At 44.1% G+C, this 18,677-nt stretch overlaps 1 protein-coding gene across 1 annotated transcript in view; it reads right to left on the reverse strand.

Moving 5' to 3' along the window:
• Nucleotides 1–849: 849 nt before the first annotated feature.
• CD96 (CD96 molecule) overlaps nucleotides 850–18,677 on the reverse strand; it is a 30,341-nt gene continuing 12,513 nt past the window's right edge. Inside the window, exons 5-14 of the mRNA XM_026854000.1 lie at nucleotides 16,649–16,704; nucleotides 14,318–14,408; nucleotides 13,790–13,966; nucleotides 12,557–12,610; nucleotides 10,697–10,741; nucleotides 9,748–9,822; nucleotides 5,028–5,108; nucleotides 4,300–4,389; nucleotides 2,045–2,168; nucleotides 850–980 (exon numbers count right to left, since the gene is read on the reverse strand). Coding sequence (XP_026709801.1) covers nucleotides 872–980; nucleotides 2,045–2,168; nucleotides 4,300–4,389; nucleotides 5,028–5,108; nucleotides 9,748–9,822; nucleotides 10,697–10,741; nucleotides 12,557–12,610; nucleotides 13,790–13,966; nucleotides 14,318–14,408; nucleotides 16,649–16,704 — 902 coding nt within the window. The 3' untranslated portion in view covers nucleotides 850–871. The remainder of the gene's footprint in view (nucleotides 981–2,044; nucleotides 2,169–4,299; nucleotides 4,390–5,027; nucleotides 5,109–9,747; nucleotides 9,823–10,696; nucleotides 10,742–12,556; nucleotides 12,611–13,789; nucleotides 13,967–14,317; nucleotides 14,409–16,648; nucleotides 16,705–18,677) is intronic.

The raw sequence follows: 18,677 nt of genomic DNA on the forward strand, positions 1-18,677 counted from the left end.
TAGTAATCGTGCAGTGATGACCTGGCTGTGAACTGTGCAGCCGGCTGAGGTGATCCCACCCTGGGCTGGGTCATTTATTTCAAAGGCACAGCACTTCCAAAAGCACTGGCATTGTCTATTATCTTCAGGGTCCTTTTTCATTTCAGTCCTTAAGTTTCTGGTCCACAGGTGACTTGTACATGGGCCCAAAATTGACTCTTTCTTGTGATTTCACCAACAGCAACTGGATCTTCTTTGCGAACGCTTCCACCAGGCCTGCACTGTGCCCTCTCATTTCACCAACTCCGTGATCCTGTGCTGCAACCCTGTGACGAGAGATGAAGACTATTTTCTTTCCGTGTAAGGTGCTGATTATTTTTTGTTTGGTTTCACTGTTGATAGAACATTATATATTGGGTCATATTTGTCAATCTTTGTATAGTAAAAATAATAATTGTACGAACAGCTCATGTAGGTATCAAAAAGCTTGTGTTAAGCCAACGTTTCCCTTGTAATCGTGGTGTACATATGGCAGAGCTGTCTCTATACAGTTAGTAAAACAAAAGGCTTCAACTGCTCGTCAGGCAGCCTGGTGGAGTGATGTGTTAATCTGCTCCCATTAACAAAACAGCAAATTCCCAGTTGGTCACCCAATTCAAATTAAGCACATGTAATCTCACAGTGACACAATGGTACTAACTAATGCATACATAGAGATAGAAGATGAAGTAAGTGTCCTCAGGAGTGCTCAGCTTCCAACATTAATGTCAATTAAGGCTCTCTGAATTTTAATATGGGTCATTAGCACCAAACTCCTGTAATCACTGTTTTAAAGACAGAGCCTTTTAATCGTGTCAGTCTTCTGCCGGCTGCACAAGGCGTGTAGGCCATGTTACAGGTTTTCCAGTTCGTGGCAAGATGGAGGAGTGCCATCAGACTCCACCATGGAGGCGTACTTTATCGGAGGTGGTGGTGGCTTGAAAGATGGAGGTCTGTTCATACTGAAACAGAAGAGAAAAAACACGCTATCACACAAAAGCCGAATAAAAGACTGTTGTAAAACATTCACAGGAGGAGGTAGATGGACTCTAAGTCATTATAAGAGCACCTGACATTTGCTCTTACATACTGTGACTTCCCTGTTTCTGTTCTATAGCCTCAGCACACCTCCTGGTATTCATTTGGCTTTCTCAGCTCCCACCTCACAATTTTATTCATGCTTTAAAAGAACAGATCATGGTCCTGGTGAACCATTCAAAACCCTTGCAGAGATCTTTTGCTCACACTGCTCTCTGAAGGTATATTTAAAGTCCAATAACTTTTTTTTTTTTTTTGTCAATTTATAGGCCAAGATAAAGAAAGGTCCTGTCCCAAATCTGTGAAAAAAATCAATCCCATTTTTACCTTCGATATATAGGATTTGCAGTCATGTTTCAAAAGGTTTTTTTATAACCACAAATGATTCATTATCACCATAATTTTTCAAACATTTTAGTTATGTTAGTAAGATTAAAAATAATTGGCTCTTAGATACTGCTTTCATCAATAGATCTCCAAGTCCTTTATTAGGGAATTAAACTTTGGTAATAATTACAAATTCAGTGCTTCTTTGACTGGGATTAAGTTTCAGGTAGCCTACTTTCACATACATTATTCACAACTCAAATAGAGTTGCCCTAAAAGTACAATTTCATTAAAACATGTCCTCAAGTAACCATGCAAAATGAGAGAGCAAAAGCAGCTGTCAGGGAGGCTAATAGAAGTGGGGGGCTCTGGGGAAAAAAATTGACTTGTATTCTTCCCTCACACCCTGAAGCTGCACCAGAGCTCTTTTTTTAAAGTTTATTTTATAGATAACCCATGGAACAGATGAAAGGATGGAGAACACTGCACATTTCATACTGCTGTATGAAAAATGTAGCATTAGCGATACGTGTACTTAAAGGCCTCATGCCCCATGTGTAGTGTCAAATGAAAACGTGTAAACCCAAACAGCCAGGTTAGAGTTTATGCTGTCCTCTGTGCCACCCCTCCCACCCTTGTGGTTCCCGTCCCTAATACTTACATCTCTTTCTGGTACTGACACCATTTCCTGATGCCTAAAGCTATTAGAAGGCTGCAGAAGAGGAGCAGGATGGCTACCACTGTTGGCCAGGGGAAGCGACTGGCTTTTGTGGTCCTCATGACACCTGGAAAGGACACACGACACAGAGCTCAGCCCAACGTCCTCAGAGAGAAGGGAAATTTGGGCTTGCTACCTGTGGCTGGCTGCTTGCCTCAGGCACAGTACTGGTGACAGCGTGGCCCCAGACCAACACCGCACTGCCAGGTTCCCAGGCTGAGGATCCCAAACTCTTAGCACCGCAGCTCTGATTTACAGACGTAACCCCCTTTTGTTCTGACAGGGTTTGTGGGCTGATTTTATCCACCCATCAGTTCACATGACAAGATTATTCACACACAGCCCGGCAAGCGTTTCATGCAAAACCCGTTGGTTTTCTTTGTTTCTCTGTGAGCTTCTACAAGAAGAGGAAGCATGTCACAGTGCAGCTGGGCACAGCTGCCCACCCCAGCCCTCCTTCCCACCACCTTGTTTTTCATGGTGCTGACACAAATCCTGCTGAAACATTTGGCCAAGGGCCCAGATGCCTTTTGGGGTGGGTTCTCGTTGGCAGCGCAGCATCCCTGCCTTGCCCTGGATGCCTCTTCTCACCATGGTGCTGGGATCCCCCCACTGCTCCCTTCTGCACAGCCATCCTTGGGGGTGCTGACAGCTGAAAGAGGTGCCCTCAGGGTTCCGGCTATGGGGGAGAAGGAGAGGAGGTGCACGGTGCTCCTCCAGCCACTGTGGAGGGTGCAGAAGTGGGCTGGATGCCAGAGAGAGCTGGAGCACAACAGTCACTGGGTGATACCACCTCAGTGTCACCTCCCATTGCGCTGGCGTCATGACCATTTGCCAGGCTAGCCATACTGGTATGTCACCCAGCTGGGGTCTGAGCCACAGTGGCAGGCGGTGCTACGGCCAGGCACCAAGTCCACCACTCTGTGTGAGACTTGAGTGGCCCCTGGGGCACAGGAGCGTGTGACCAGTCAAATTTTACTGCTGGAAGAAAACATGCACTGGGGCATTGCTTGCCCATGCAAGGAGAAGGTAGGAATGCCACAAGCCTGTGACAACCCACAGTGTGGGGACACAGCAGCCATGACTCCTCTTTTCATCACTTTCCTTTTTTGAAATCCCCTGGTCAGATGCACACAATGCTCCAGGTTTTGTGCTTCTCTGCTTTTCTTGATGTGCTGGGTTAGTGTGGCGGGGTTTTTTGTAGCAGGGAGGGAGCTACAGATGTGGCCTCCTGTGAGAAACTTCTTGAAGCTCCCCAGCTCCAAGGTGGAGCAACATCTGGCCAAGGCTGAGCCAGTTAGGGATGGTGACTGTGCCTCTGTGATTTATTTAAGAAGGGAAACCTGAGAGGGGGCTGGGACTTGTGAGGAGGCATTACAAGAAGGACATCTGTGAGAACACTGAGGTCAGTGGAAGAAAGGACAAGGAAGGGGGGGAGGTATGCTGGAGCAGAGACCCCACCCTGTATCCCATGGTCAGACATCAGTGCCACCACCCCACCACTCATGGGGGTCACTGGAGGAGCAGAAGTTCACCTGTGGCCTGTGGAGGACCCCCAAGACTATATGGGAAGAAGAAGCTCCTGCTGTTGCAGTTCAGCACTGGGAGGACTGCAACACGTGGGAGTGACCCACGGCAGAACATCTTGAGAAGAATGCATCCTGTGGGGAGGACCCATGACAGAGAAAGTTTGTGGAGGACTGCCTTCTGTGAGAGGGATGCCACATGGAGCAGGGGGAGGAATGCAGAAGAGTGCTTCCCCCCGCCCTTGGAGAAAGAAACGGTGGGAATGACTGCACCCCCCATCCCCTGCCACTGTGCTGCTGGGGGGGGAAAGGTAGAGATGTGGGAACAAAACTGAGCCCAGAAAGAAGGGAGGGGACGGGTGTTTTTAAGATATAGTGACACTTCCCACTGTCCCATTCTGTCTGTTAAGAGTTGTTGTCATTAGCATTTTGAATTATAGTGATCTTTTTCTTCCCCTAACAAGCCTGTCTTTTGCCTGTGACCATAATGGGTGAGACACCCCTCCCTATCTTCAACTCCATTCCTGAGCATTTTGATTCATTTTTTCTCCTTCCCAGCACTGGGGGGGGCAGGGTGAGTAAATGGCTGCATGGTGATCAGCTGCTTTCTGGGCTCAAATACTTACTGCAAGGGCACGCTGAAAGAAAAGGATTTGTAGGATAATGTCTCACCAGTACTATTGAACAAACTGTTGGTAGTAAATAAATCTTTTCCTCTGGTAACTGAAATTGGCTGGTCTGCGATGCTGAAGGACAGGTTACCTAAAAAGATATGGGCACAGAACGTATTTTGTAACTTTTCTTTTTTTTTTTAAATGAAGATTTTGTTTCAAAGCCACTGCTATTTACCCTGCTGAAGACTGGAAATAAAAAATTCCAGAATTAGGGTGTCAAAATTCACTTGGCCAGATGCCTACATTTTTGGCCTACAACCCAGTGTTAGACAACAAAAAATGTGCTTTTATCGAATTGAAGAATATTAGGAGAAAGAAAGAGTATTAGAAAACACCTATTAAGATGTTCCAGCAAGCCAGCATTGAGCTGCACAGCAGTCTGGGAGGATGATAAGCTTTTTACCTCTTTGATGATAATGGAAAAGCTAAAGATATTAAGTGGCTTAACAGCAACACAAAGAATCTGACTCTGCTGTGACTGAGTGAAACCTCAGTCTCCTCTGTCAAGTACTGTGTCTGAACCACAAAAATCATCTTTCATCTGTTTGTAGACAGATATTTTACCTTTTGTAATACAGCTAAGCTATCTGTGTTTAAGATCAGTGCTGCCTAAGGATACATTCCTGTTTTTTTCTAGCCATCTCCATGTTCATGTCTTCCAAAATAACAGCTAAAATATGCGACTAGACGATGGCACAGTGTTTCCAGAACTGCCACAGCACTTACCATGTGCCAGGGTTGTATTCTCAGAGGAGCGTGTGGCATTCCTGAAGCTTTGCGGGGATTCAGTGATGGAATTATTCAAATCTGTACAATGAGAAATAATATCCATCAATTAATTATCTTACAAGCCTGTACATGACTTCTTCATTAGGCTCAACTGTGGCTATTTTATACCCTTCACTTTTCTCTGATGCAAACAACATACGAAATAACAGAGATACCTGAAAATCTCTATTATAATTGCTGATTTATAAATTCAACAAAAAAATTTCACTGCTTAAATGATGTAAATGAGTAACCAGACAGAGCCAGGCATATCTTTCATGTGAGATGCTGGTTCTGATTGAAACTGAGTACTCAGGTATGTATGTGTATGTATGTGTGTGTATTAAAAAGCCCTATGAAAATCAGTCTGATTTTAGGGCACTTCAAAAATTTACTGAGAGTTTTGGACATTCGTTCAGTTCAGTTCTTCTTTTCTCCTTGTTATTATTAGGCGTTTGATTTTATGGGGGTACGCATGGTAGATATGGGGGGTTTTAAAGTTATGTATAAAATAGGAAATGCACTTAGAGATCCCATAGCACCGTGCTCTACACAGCACTCTGATGAACACTACTTATTATTATTTCCATAATGGCTCGAGTAGACCCTCCAAGGAGGAGGGTCTGTAATCTCTGTTGCCTGAGCCGGGTGGCCCTGGGAGGACACAGGAACAGATGCTGGTATGCCTCAGCAGGCGTACTGGTGCCCATGTGCTCTGAAATTGCCCTCAATTACAGCTGCCAGACTGAGGACCCTTCAAGGCCATGCCTCAGCTGGTGGTCAGGTGGGTACTCCTGTAGGGAAGCTGACAGACGTGTGGCGTATGGTACAGCCTGCAAACAGTAGTGTAATTCAGCACGCTTGCAACCGGCAAGCTGTGCAGGAGCAGGATTGTGGAGCATTAAACGTTGTCACAAGGGTTTGGTCTAAATGCATGGTTGTGGGTTATACGCAGGTAAGCAAGCACTGGAGTGCTGCCAAAAATATATTCAGAAAATGGAAAGCGGCTGCTACATTTACGCTTCATCCAAAAGATGACTGCCATACAAATGCAAAAGTACGATGACAGGTCCTGCCTCTTCTGAAAGCACAAAGACAAACCAAGACATTAAAAAAGAAAGTCACTTCTGGTTTTCTGCTGCTGAGCAGGGATTTTGTAAAGGGAAATATCTGTGAAAAATTGTCCACCTTTAGGATTTTTTTTTATTGATTTATTGATCTTTAATAGGGCTGCCTTTCAATGTTCTATTAGCCAACCTCTATTGCCCCACATTATCTCATTATTTCATTGCTGCTCTGTGATTTTATTTAGTTTCTCCAGTAATTTATTTCATTTATAAACTACGCTCAGTACTCACTACATTTGCCTAGCAGCTCTCTCAGTTTTAATAATATTAAATTAAATACATCTAATAAAACCAGGATACTCACACATTTTTTCGTTCCTCTTTTGCCACTGCAAATCCTTGATGGCTTGGAAGACTCAAGCCTTTTTCTTCTAACTCAAGTGCAACTCAACAGGGGAATTGCTTCTCTGAAGTGCTGAAAAGCTGGTACACATTACACCACCCAACTTTTGGTCTCTGCTCAGACACAACTTTTCCATGTTTAGTAACAACTTTTGCATGGTGATTTGATGACTATCAACTAGCAGCTGAGAATAAGCACTGCAGACTAATGTTTGTGGCAAAGGCATCACAAACTGAGGACCATGCAGAGCCAAGTACCTGCTGCTGTACATTTGCAAGATACTCCAGATCGCTGTAGATTTGCAACCCAACATTTGCTAAATTGGTGCTACATTTGGACTTTGCAGCACCCGCCCATAATTGGCTTCATAACTCCCCTGTTACAGTCCTACAGAGCAAAAGAGATGCAACTTCTACTCACGTGCTGTTGTCAGACTCTCACTGAATGCTGCGGTGCTGGCATAGCTCTTTGTCTCTGCAGTAGAAATCAGCTCTCCTGCTGAAAAACACACAAGCTTGTAAAAATTGCTGTAGAGGACCATATCATTTGTTTTTACTTCTCCCCTCTTTCTCCCCTGAGATCAAACGGTTGTAATTTACTGCTTGAGATGCTGGCTTCCCTCAGACAAGCACCTCACAGCTCTGTGTCTGGTTTGAAAGTCTGTCACAAGCTAGAAACTCAAGAGGAGTTTGGTGAGATGGATGAATAAACTTTGACAAAACATATGGGGCATTTAAGCACGTATTTTTGGATTTCACTTGAATTTCAGCTAAAACTTAACAGTTCCAAGTGCACTGACTTGTTTCATCCTGAAGCCAGTAGAGTGATGAACAAATGTACATAGATTAGAATTTAGACAGTTTCACCAGCTCCAATGAGACAAAACTGTTTTCCCAACTAGCAAAGAGAAGTTTTGAAGAAGTTGGTGTATGGGAGTCACAACTGCGATGCCTGGTGCCAAATGCCAACTTATTCAACATTTTCCTTCAGTCTTCTTTTTTAAGTGTTAAGTATTCTAAAGCTCAACTAGCTATTTATTTGATATTCAAACACAGACAGATGGTGGTTAGTAAGTAGACCTCTATTTTCCCCAAGAGGACTATTTCACATTTACTAAAAAGAGTCCATCTTTCCTACCACCTGTCTCTTTTTTTTGAAAAAGTATCGTTAAGCCATCTGAACAAACCTGAGAAGGTGAAATGCAGCTGTAACTCGGCACTCAAAGCCTGAGCATCTCTGGGCTCAGAGATGGAGTTATTGTGGAAGCTAAGCAAAGGCTGCAATTTTAACAGCCTTGGTTTTGTCTCCCCTCCTCCTTCTCCTGCCTATATTTGTGCACTCTTCTCTCATATCAATATCCATCTGGCTCTTGGATTTTCGTTAAAAACTTGCAAAATAACAAAAACTGAACTAAACCAAACCCCTTTTTACAATGGCAGACTTGGAGTTGGTGTCCTGACTTGGCTACAGCCCAAAGGGTCTGCTCAAGAATCTGATGGTGGCACCAGCGTGAGAACCAGCAGTGAACCAGAGAGGAAAAGCAGTAACCCAAGGTCTGCACACCACGACTGCCACACACCAGGGGTGTTGGTTAAAAGGAAGTTCTTTCCTGGGCTATTTACAGAAGAGAAATGTTGCAGCTCCAGCTTATGCTATGACTTTGACTTCGTACCTCTTCAACCAGTGAAGATGTAAAATCCAGTGAGGAGAATCCTCTCTGTTCACATTGTTTATTTATAGCCTCTGTCTAGAAATTGTTGAGACAGAAGGGCTTTCAGTCCACTTGGATGAGCGCTTTGCTGCCCCGCTGTCAGCCGGGCTGGGCAAGTGTCTGTGCTTTGGGGAAGGGAAAGGCGGCATGAAAAGCAGCAAACTAATTTCAGTGTGGCTGCAAACTGTGTTCCTGCCCCAGCATAATTTCATCTAGTCTCCTCGTGCCCTGGGGCTTTCCACTGAGTGATCCAGCTCCTAAACAGCACTCTGCTGGGGCAGGAAGAAGCCTTGTGTCCATCATCTTCTTCCAGTATTACCCCACACACTGCCTGTCGCATTCCTCACATCTCTGGGTAAATACTGCTATAGCCTAATGTAAGTTACTTTAACTGAACGTTGCAGGATTGAATTACACAGCTTGAGGAGGACGTTCAATGCCCTACAGGCTTGTGAAAGTTAGTCTATTGCAATTATTTTTTTTTTTTTTTTTTTTTTTTTTTTTTTTTTTTTTGGTTTGAGAGAACAAGGCTGCCACAAATACCGAGAGCCAAATCCACTCTTGCTGGCTGCTGCCTCAGCTGAGGACTCAGCTGCTATAGAGGGGAAAATGGTGTTTGACCTCCCTCTTCCTCTTGCTGCCTGCGCTGCTGTCTCACATGTGCTATTTTGCCTCCAAAATGGGAGTATGTGCCATGCCTGTGTTTATTCAGGCTGCGTGGCAGCAAGCACACACCTTGCCGCTGGTGAGGGCAGCCCCAACGCCTTCTAACTGCTGCTTAAAACCAGCTTGTCCTACAGGGATCGAGAGCTGGGCTTCAAAAGGGGGAAGAGTCTTTAGAGAAAAAAGTGTTTGCACACACGCTGTGCTGCAAGAAAATGCACTCTGCTGGGACTGGCAGGCATCAACCCTTTATTTTGGGATCAGAAGGCAGGGGGTGCACAGCTTCACCTGCTCTCTATTGAGGCTGCTGCCGTGCTGCTGAGTGCGTGCCAGCTGCTGGTGCACGTACCCCTCCCCGGGGAAGCGAGGTTAAACCCTTCCAAACAAGTTACCCTGCCCTCAGTGTCACAAGCCCGGAGAAGAAATCACTGAGTTGAGTCATCTGCTGAAAATATATTGTTTATTGGTGCTTTGTCTTTGTACTCCTGTGCTCCAGTGTTTAGGTTGCAATTTTTCTAGTTCTAATGTCATTCTATTTGTGTATGATATTTAATTAAAGAGATAAAAAGGATAAGTATTGTAAAAATATATACTTAATGCCTGTTCACTCACTGAAATTAATTCATCTATCCTGAACGGAGCATTAAATAGATAAAAACAAGACAGCATTTTTCTTGTATACTTTTGAACTGTGGACTTAGTGTATAATGCACTAGAAAAAGGCTTTCAGTGGACATTAAACTGCTTGCTACAAAAATTGCAAGATGGTTATTGTGCTTATGTATCTTTCTCCTAGGTTCTGGAAGCAATAGATAAAGCATTTTGGTTGATTACCTTGTGTCGTGGAAACAGGAGCCAAGCTTGCTTGACTTGTGAAATCCAGAGAGGCCGAAGATGTTGACTGGTGCTCTAAAGACAAACAGATTATACAGCATCACATTTAGTCGATAGCATCTTTTAAAAATAATATTAATGAATGATAAAACAACCTGGATCAAAGAGCTTGCAGTAGCTCTTGGGTAAATGCAGACTCTGCAGCAGGAATCCCACTGTCGGAGTTAGGGTTAAATGCCTAAAACACATCCCACAAATTCAAGGGGCACTCAGAGACAGCTGACGTTATTAATGCTGACCCGTTCATGTAGGCTAGCTCTGTGCGTTATTTATTTGTTTTCATACACAGGGTTCAGTTTAACTGCTGTGGGGTGGGGTTATGCACTTGATGGTGGTCCCCTGCCTAGCCAGGGCCTCGCCAGAAATGGTCCTGACAACATGCATCAGCTGTATAAACCCAGGAGATCTCCTACTTTTGCAGGTTTTCTCTCAGTTGCTGAAGGTGGTTCTATATAGCTATGCATATGCATGTTCTGGTAAAGCAGCGTTATTTACCTTACATCATTAACGACTGAGAATGATGCATTACTATTGGGTCAAGGAAAAGTGGTGGGTTTAACTTTTATGTCACATGCACCTTCCTGTCATAATAGGACAAACTTATTCATAGTTGTGTAGGGGTTTTTATTCCATTTTGTAAAAAGGCATAAGAATAATATGTGATATTCAACATGCCATTTTACATGCAGTCCCAACGTGACAGTCTGAGCAGGATTTGTGTCAGATCTCTTCTTAGGTAACTTCATAGCTCACAGATTCCCACTGAGCAGCACACAGGTACCGTCAGTACTAGAACACACTGACCTTTCCCTGGCATGCCTCCGGCTCTGTATATATGACATTTAGGCAGTGGTCAACTATATGTTGACTGAAAATTCCCCCCCCTTACTTGAAGTAGTTACGATAGCTGAGAGAAGTGCTGAATTTCCAAGGTCTACAACAAATCAAAGCAAACACTTTTACTCAGGGTAAGAAAGGTGTTTATTCTGCTTTACAAAAAGTGGGTGATTCAAAGGTTCAAGAGTGAGGGTGCGTGTCATACTTAATTTCCAAATAATCTTTCAATGCACAACCCAACCAAGAGGTCCAGCGAGAAACATGAAGCACCTGAGGTAACTGTGCTGTGAAACTCCTAAGGAAACAAAGGTTTTGGGGAAAAAGGTTTTGGAGCCCCTGGCACCTCAGCTCAAAAAGCAGAAATGAGTTACATAGTTTTATCCCATATAAACAGATGCACCTAATTAGCATGCATGTTGAAATTACATATATGGCCTGGTGGTGGGACCTGCATAGGTCCATCCATGAGGCACTTCAGAGACTGCAACTCTGACAGGAAATTTCAGGGACGCTTTGCACTGAAAATTTCTCATTGAATCCTCAAAGAAGAGAAGCAGGAGTTATACCTTGTAATTAAAGGACTGTTAACCAGCCAGCCAAGGACAACAGAGAAACCAACCCACTTATGCAGTATTTACATCCTGAGAGATTTTTTCCTTTTTCCCAGGACGTGAGGCAAAATATCACCCGAGTTGGTTAGAAGGAAGGATTAAATCTCCTGAAAGGGCTCCATGAAGGAGGTGATCTATGAAAGCTCACACACCCCATTAGAAAAACATATCTGGGAAGGCAGCCAGAAAATACCTTTATTTGGTCAGGCATGTTGGGAGGATATTGGGCAGAGAGTGACTCTCTGCAGACAAGCTCTTAGCATAAGTAGGTAACCATCAGCTCTCCAGTTGCTTTCCTTTGTAAGCATTTGTACCTCCTTTGACTGTTTTGAGTGTTGCTCTTCCTTTTGCATTTAATCTTAACTTTGCCTGCGCTAAGTATTTCCCAGTAGCTGTCTACATAAAAGGACTCCTTACCAAAGATGCAGCAGGTCTGAATACCAGCGTTAGTGGGGCACCTCAAGGTGTGCCCAGCTCCCAGTAGGTTTCTGCAGTGTGGCAGGTGAAGCAGGGTGGTGACCTAACGTAAGCTGCAAGGGCTGTTTTGAGTGATCACCTTTCAGAGACCAGCAGAGGAAAAGTCTCTCTCCCAGGGACCCTGGGATGGCTTTCTGGTGCCCAGCAGAGTATTGGCTGAACCCCCAGGGCCTGCCACACAACCTGCACTCTCAGAAGCAAGTTTACATAGGAAACCACGCTTCTTTCCATGACGTTTGTCTGGCACTTCGACACACTCACATAAAACAACAGCTGCCTCCCATGCAGAGCAGAGCAAGCCACTCCAGGAGAGGCATCTCTAAAGGGCTTCAGCTGAGGTGTGGAGGGAATGAATGATTTATCTGTCTGCAATAAGCTGATAATAAGAAAAACTTGCAGGGGCAGAGCGCAGATTTACCAAATTTACACAAATTAAGAAACATCCTATCAGTTCTTTAATTAGGCAAAAGTGTTGAGGATCTTGGCTGTGTGCTTAAGCAGAAGGTAGAACCATTAGTAGGGCTGTTATTTTTAATTATCAGTTCAGTGCTGAAAGAGCTATATGCAAATGCCAGCTGAAGCATCAGAAATAACATTAAGTACCCCTCAAGGCTGGAGTTTAATTATGCTTGGGCTTAATTATGATAGATTACATCACCAAAATATCTATTTATTCTATTTTCTCTGAAGTTGTAACTGCAGAAAGGGCTACCTTATTACCCATCCAGGAACAAGTTTGCAAAACCATTTCTCCAACAGCTTTAGGAATTTATAGATGCACCTCTAACATAACCCAAGTTATTTAATTCTCTAATTTGTCCTACCTTCTGAAGCCATGGTGGTAAAAGCTTTGGATGAGGATTCATTAGACTTATTGTCTGTAAAGAAAAAAAAAAAAAGATTGAAAGGAGTTCTTGAAAGTATGCTTTTGTTAAAAAGGCTGAAAATTTAGTTTGGGGTTTGTGTCATACTGTGCATTAGTATGGCACCTTCACAGAACATAGCTGGGAATTAGTTTAATTATTTCCTTTCTGTCACATCTAAATACATTAACATTTTTATACAGAGTGGATCTATCTTAGTGTTAGCACAGCCTGCAGGCAAAAACATAGACTGCTTTAATTGACAGCTCTCCGATTTGAATACATTTCTACAAAGCTGCAAATTGGGTAGAATGAGTAATTTTGGAGAAAAATGAAGCTACATTTCCAAAGGAGTAAGTTCTGGCTTTTGAGACAGTCTTTCTTGTGGAAAAACATTCCAGTAAGTGTATCCACAGCCACAGGTGAACACACTGAGCTGCAAGTAGTCACCACGGTACCTGATGCCGAGGGACCGGCAGTGCAGTCCTATTATCTGTGCATATGTAGTCAAAAAGAAAGGTGCAACTATGCATTTGCACCTGAAGAGGAGGCATGCACAAGAGGGTGCTAAAGGAAATAAGTCTGCCCTTCTCGCAGGACACCCTGCATCCTCAGAAGTGCCCTAAACCTCTGCACCGTATCCTGCTTTCACCAGCTACTTGAGACAGTATTTCTCCACACTTTTCAGTAATCGTGTAGCTAATTCTTATAGTAGAGGTTATAGGGGAGTTTCTTCATTGTCCAAAATGTTCAACTGTTTTAGGGGCCTTTTGCAGGTTTCACTGAAGATGCATGACATATCCCTGACTCTGAGGGTTTGATTTACCAGAGAGCTGCATTGCACCCGTGCAGACTTTCTGCCAGGAGTGCTCAGTGAGAAACACATGATTATAATAGCTCACTGGTGCCATGTGGCTAAGCTAGTGTATTTTTGGATATGGGAAGTGTAGCAAGCTATTGCCTAAACAAACAGCAAGTATCTTATGTTTGTACAGGGGTTTCTTAGTTCATTTAGAGGCTTGAGCAAAGGCTTGAGCTAAAAGACCTGATGGAAAGTTCAAGCTGTGTGATGACCTTGCACAATAAAGCTTCCATACTCTTGGCATTTCTTCAGTATTTTAAATAACAGAATACATGTGTTTGGTGCTCTTAATGTTTTACATTTCAGATGTGTCTTATCTATGAAAAACCTACCAAAGGAAACAAATATTTCTTCTGAAGAAATACTCCGTGTTTCATTCCCGAGGAAGGAAAACAGACATGCACATGAAAACGTCTTATGTGTCTGGTGGGTCCCTTGCAACATCAACGTTGATCTCAACTGATAGAAACCTTCACTGTCTTGCAAGTCTTCTTGTTCAATAGAAATTTCTTGGGGAAAGAAAAAAAAGAAAAGCTGCAAGACCCTCTCATTACACTCCAAAATATAAATCAGAGCTGTGCAAAATATTGGTACTGAAAAGCAGGCTCATATGGCTGCAGGTTTCCTTGCTGAGACACTATCAAAGATGTGGCAAGAACAGTGTGGTTATGATGAACCATCATTCCCATCACTGGCCATTGCAGGGGGCTATGGTCACAGCTGTTCACTAGCTGTTCCCTTTCAAAGGGCCTGATACTCTCCCCTTCACCCAGACGGACACCTACAGGCTCCCCATGGCAGGAGTGGATGAGCAACCACTTCTACCACTGCACCTTTGTCCTCCTGACAGGTTGCCTTACCTCCAGGCTGCTCTGTCAGGCTTGCTCTGTCCACGTACCACAGGAGGCTTGGCTTGGGAAACGCCTTCCTCACGATGCAGCTCACGTTAGGCTATGGGGCAGTAAAAGCTAGTCATTAGGCCTTGTCATTTCTCACCTGGTTGCCAGCTTCCAAAATCCCTTATGGACAGAGCTTATTTACTCCCCATCCTGCTCAGGGAGGAAGCACTCCCTTCCTCTTTATTGTGTTACTTTCCCTCCCACCATTTTTCTGGTTGCAGACACTGTTGAATGAGAGCCCAGGGACATCCCCGTCACCATACTCCAGGGGGTCTCCAACACCCTCCAGTCCTGTACTGTGGCTAGAGAGATGTAGGGTGACCCCCCCATCCTCCCACCCCCAGCCCAGCACCTCAGTGACAAACACCCACATGGAGAACCACTGGAATCAGTAATGGACACGGTGTGTGTGGGCAGAATGAGACGTTTCCTAATTGCCACTTAAATCTTTCTTTCGTTAGGCAGATAGACAAATCCTATGAAAAAGACTGCCTGGCACAGTGATGTGTTGAATATACTAAAGTAGATACCTTTGTAGAAGGCATGATATGCAAGAGGTTTCCAGAAGTCACAAGGAATTGCATGCTTTAGATGCACTTGTCCTGGCTGTATGCCGATTGCTCCAAAAATCTGTGTGCGTGCTCAATTTAATTTCTCATCAAGAAATAGATGGGAAGAACCTCAAAATCAAGACTGGATGAAGGGTTGGGCACGAGCAGGGTGGGAGGTCTCATCCTCATGCTGCCTGGGTGTTCCCAGTTACATTTATTTACCAACTTATGGCACTAAGAGAAATTGCCTTGCCCATTTAAACAAAGAAAAAAAAAAAAGCATGTGCTACTCATGCAACACAAAGTCGTCCTGCTCCCACTTTCAAAGTGGTTCACACATTTAGCTGAAAGTAAGCTTGATGTGTTGCAGCCAGAAGTCGGTCATTTAGTATGAAGACTGAACCTACCCAGCTGAAATGCTTTCTTTGCTGTGGTAAATAACCTCTGAACTTGTAGTGTAATTGCTTTCCCCTCTTTTCGTTATTCCCTTATTTTTCAGACACTTCTAGTTCATAACATTTTTATAAATGCTTCCTATGAAAAAATACAAATCTGACGTCCAAAGTAGATTTATGCCCTGCAAGAAAGGGTGGAAAATGGAAGGAAAGAAGTTTGTTTGGAGGTGAAGAGTGGACAGAGGCTCTTGGAAAGATTTCTATTGCTCATTCTTATAATAGCAGCATTCCTTGCTCTGCTGAACAGGTCAGTGTAGACAAAAGCCTGTAATGCCCAACACCACACCTGGAAATAGGTCACCAGGAAAATGACACTAATTTTGCAGAACCAACTGACTCATAGCTTGTCTGAAGAAGGTTGGTATGATTAATACAAGGTTCTCCCTGCCCACAAGTGCTGTTTCCAAGGAAAACTTTCTTAATTTGGGATAGTCACAGATCAAAAGCTTCAACCTGGATGGATGCAACAGATGTCAGAGTGGCTTGCTAGTCAGTCATATGGGCCACAAATATGTTTTATGCCAAGTAGGGCCAGCGCAGTACAGCAGACCTTTAGGTTTTGTCATTACTGAGCATGTGATAAAATAGAGGCCCCAAAGCACATATATAATTGCTCGGCTCTAAATAGGGGCCCTCAGACTTAGATTCAGTCACTCCATTGGCATCTGATTGCTCCAGCTGAGTTCTGCTTACAGCATGACATGTTATGCCTGACACAATCATCACCTTTCCATTGATACACGAGGCCTCAGTGCCCCTAGCACCACTCACACCCCACCCGCTCCTCCCTGTCCTCAGCGGGGCTGAGTGGCAGGCAGGGGCTGTCACTGCCTGGCCCCTCGGAGCTGCATCCCGGGTAGCCAGTGACCTTCTTCAGAGAGGGATTTTAAGCAGTGTGGAGAGGGCAGCTCGAGGCTGCTGGGTGGTAGTCAGCAGATGGGGAGGGAAAGGGAACATTGCAGCCCCCTGCAACATCATTAGCTCCTCACAGCCTCTCAATCCTGTCCTGGAGTCTTCACTAGGGCTAACACAAAACCAGATCTTGCCCACACCATGAAGAAGTCCTTAGCTAGCTCCAGTTTGTGGTCACTGAAGCAGTTCATTTCTTCTGTGCTCAGAAGAAAGGGCATGAGCAGCTGACATTAGGTCATTGACTTGCTTGTCGCCCTGTAAACTCAGTCAGTTTGAAGGTCCTCCCTGTGTCTGATTCAGCTTAGCTTGCCTGGCCCTGCTGGGGTGGGGTGGTGGCAGTCACAGGCATTACTCTTCACTCCAAAATTGCTCACCTGCAGCAAGGTGCCAGCTGAGCCCTCCTGCAGGCTAACAGAGATCTCAGGGTAGGCTGGAAAGCGAACAGAAATGTATTAGTGAAATGGATAACAAAGGTCACAGTAACAGCTTCTAATAAGGCTTAACAGCCCTGTTTCATAAAAAAGTGGAAATTAAACCCTGCACACACTTGTGATGGTGCGCCCCACCCCCTGTTTATTTCCCGTAACCCTGCTAAAGTGCTAACCACCAGTGGTGGTCATAATGGATGTGTCTGGCCAGGATGGCTGCATCCGCCTCAAAGTGGATTTGGGAGAGACAAATAGCAACACAAGAACCAAGGGCTAATTTGAGCAATGCACCCACCTAACCACAGGGCCGGTCAACGTCTGACTCAAGCCAAACTTGGAGGACACTAACATCTATAGTTGGTGTGCAAATCATGACTATGAGTCGATTATCTTTCTCCATAAGTAGTGGACAGCCCAGGGCCTGCTGAGCTCTCCTGCATGGCAGTGGGCTGCACGCCAGGATCTCTCAATGAGTAGGGTTACCTCTCAAGTTTACTCCTTGAAGTTGAAAGAATCCTTATGATGTCAGCTACTCAGTAAGTGAATTAGTAATAAGGCTGCCGAAACTTTGAAATCTTAGCTAAGTGATATAAAGGATATATAGTCCTTTAGACATAAATTATTGACCAAGCCTGGGACTAAGACTGGATCCATCTGCACCTAAAGTCCCCTCTGAGAAAGAGTCTAGAACACAAGTGGGTCCTTTCTGAGCCTCATGACTCAATGGGAGGGCTTCCCTGACAGTTTTGTCTGACCCTGTCGTCTATGCAGTAAATACTCAAGTGTACCTTGCCACTGAATCTTGTTAACCACTATTGTGTTTACCTCTGAACTTTGTTAACTCACTGTCTTATATCAATAAAATATATTGTTGCTTCTCTCTTACAAGTGAAGTGCATAACTCTATCCATGACACTACCCACACATCTAGCAAGATAAAAGCTTGCACAGCTCCAGTTTGAGGTCAAGGAAGTGGTTTACAAGCATACATCAGCAGCTACTACCACAAGATCCATGATGTATCACTGCCTATCTAAACTACTCTTGAGTGACTTTGCTGGAGAAATGAGCTGAAACCATCCTGCAGTCACGGCTCTGGCAGCAGAGCCACCCTTCCTGGGCCTGCTAAAATAAAACACTCCCCAGTTGTTGGTTCCTCTGGGTGTTTGCTAATCAAAGTCATCTGCAAAGGCTTTAGCCATCCCCAAAACCATTGATTGATTTTGGGTACCAGCTATCCACATGCTGTCACCTGGGCAGACGTGTGACAGTGTCACACCACAGACGCTTCCTGCCTTGCCAGGAAGCCCAGAGCTCACCTTCACATCAGAGCAGTGGGTCTCTGATGACCACATCCACAAGAAATGGAAAAAGGGTTTTCTTTTGTTTTCACAACATTTTGATTCTAGGCGCAGCTGACTGTATAGACAAAATCTGTCAGGTACCATAAGCATCTCTAAATTGGCATTTCTAAATTAGCCATTGGGATCACTGGTTTGCAGCAATATTAGCTCACTTGTTAAGTAAGGACTGTTGAAACTGTGCTAATATATAACAAATCTCGAAAGCCTTGGATAAATTATGCTTCTGGCCCTTTCTGGGCCTTAAAACTGGACTGGAAGCAAGTGCGGTCCCTGAATTACTTAGGAAATCTGTAATTCTTTCTCTTTCTACCCTAAACCTCACTTTAATCTCTACCGTTAAGATAATTTTCTTTTCTTTTTTTTCCTAATCCTGTTAATGATATAGAATCACCTCAGTTCATTACATTCCCCTCTGAGGTAAACTGATCATGTTTCTCTACTTTCCAAGAATCCACAAAGCATTCTCCTTCTTTTCTTTCATTTCAATTTTTCTGTCTGGTGTTACTGATGGATTATGTCTGGGAGTGACCTATATTTAATTATCATGGCCTTATGGTTTTCTGGATTTAGTGTACTTTTTGGGTGGAATTTCTTCCCCCCCCCCTTCTGTT

The sequence above is a fragment of the Athene cunicularia genome, assembly GCF_003259725.1.
Source record: "Athene cunicularia isolate RWA chromosome 1 unlocalized genomic scaffold, athCun1 chr1_part1, whole genome shotgun sequence".
NCBI lineage: Eukaryota > Metazoa > Chordata > Aves > Strigiformes > Strigidae > Athene > Athene cunicularia.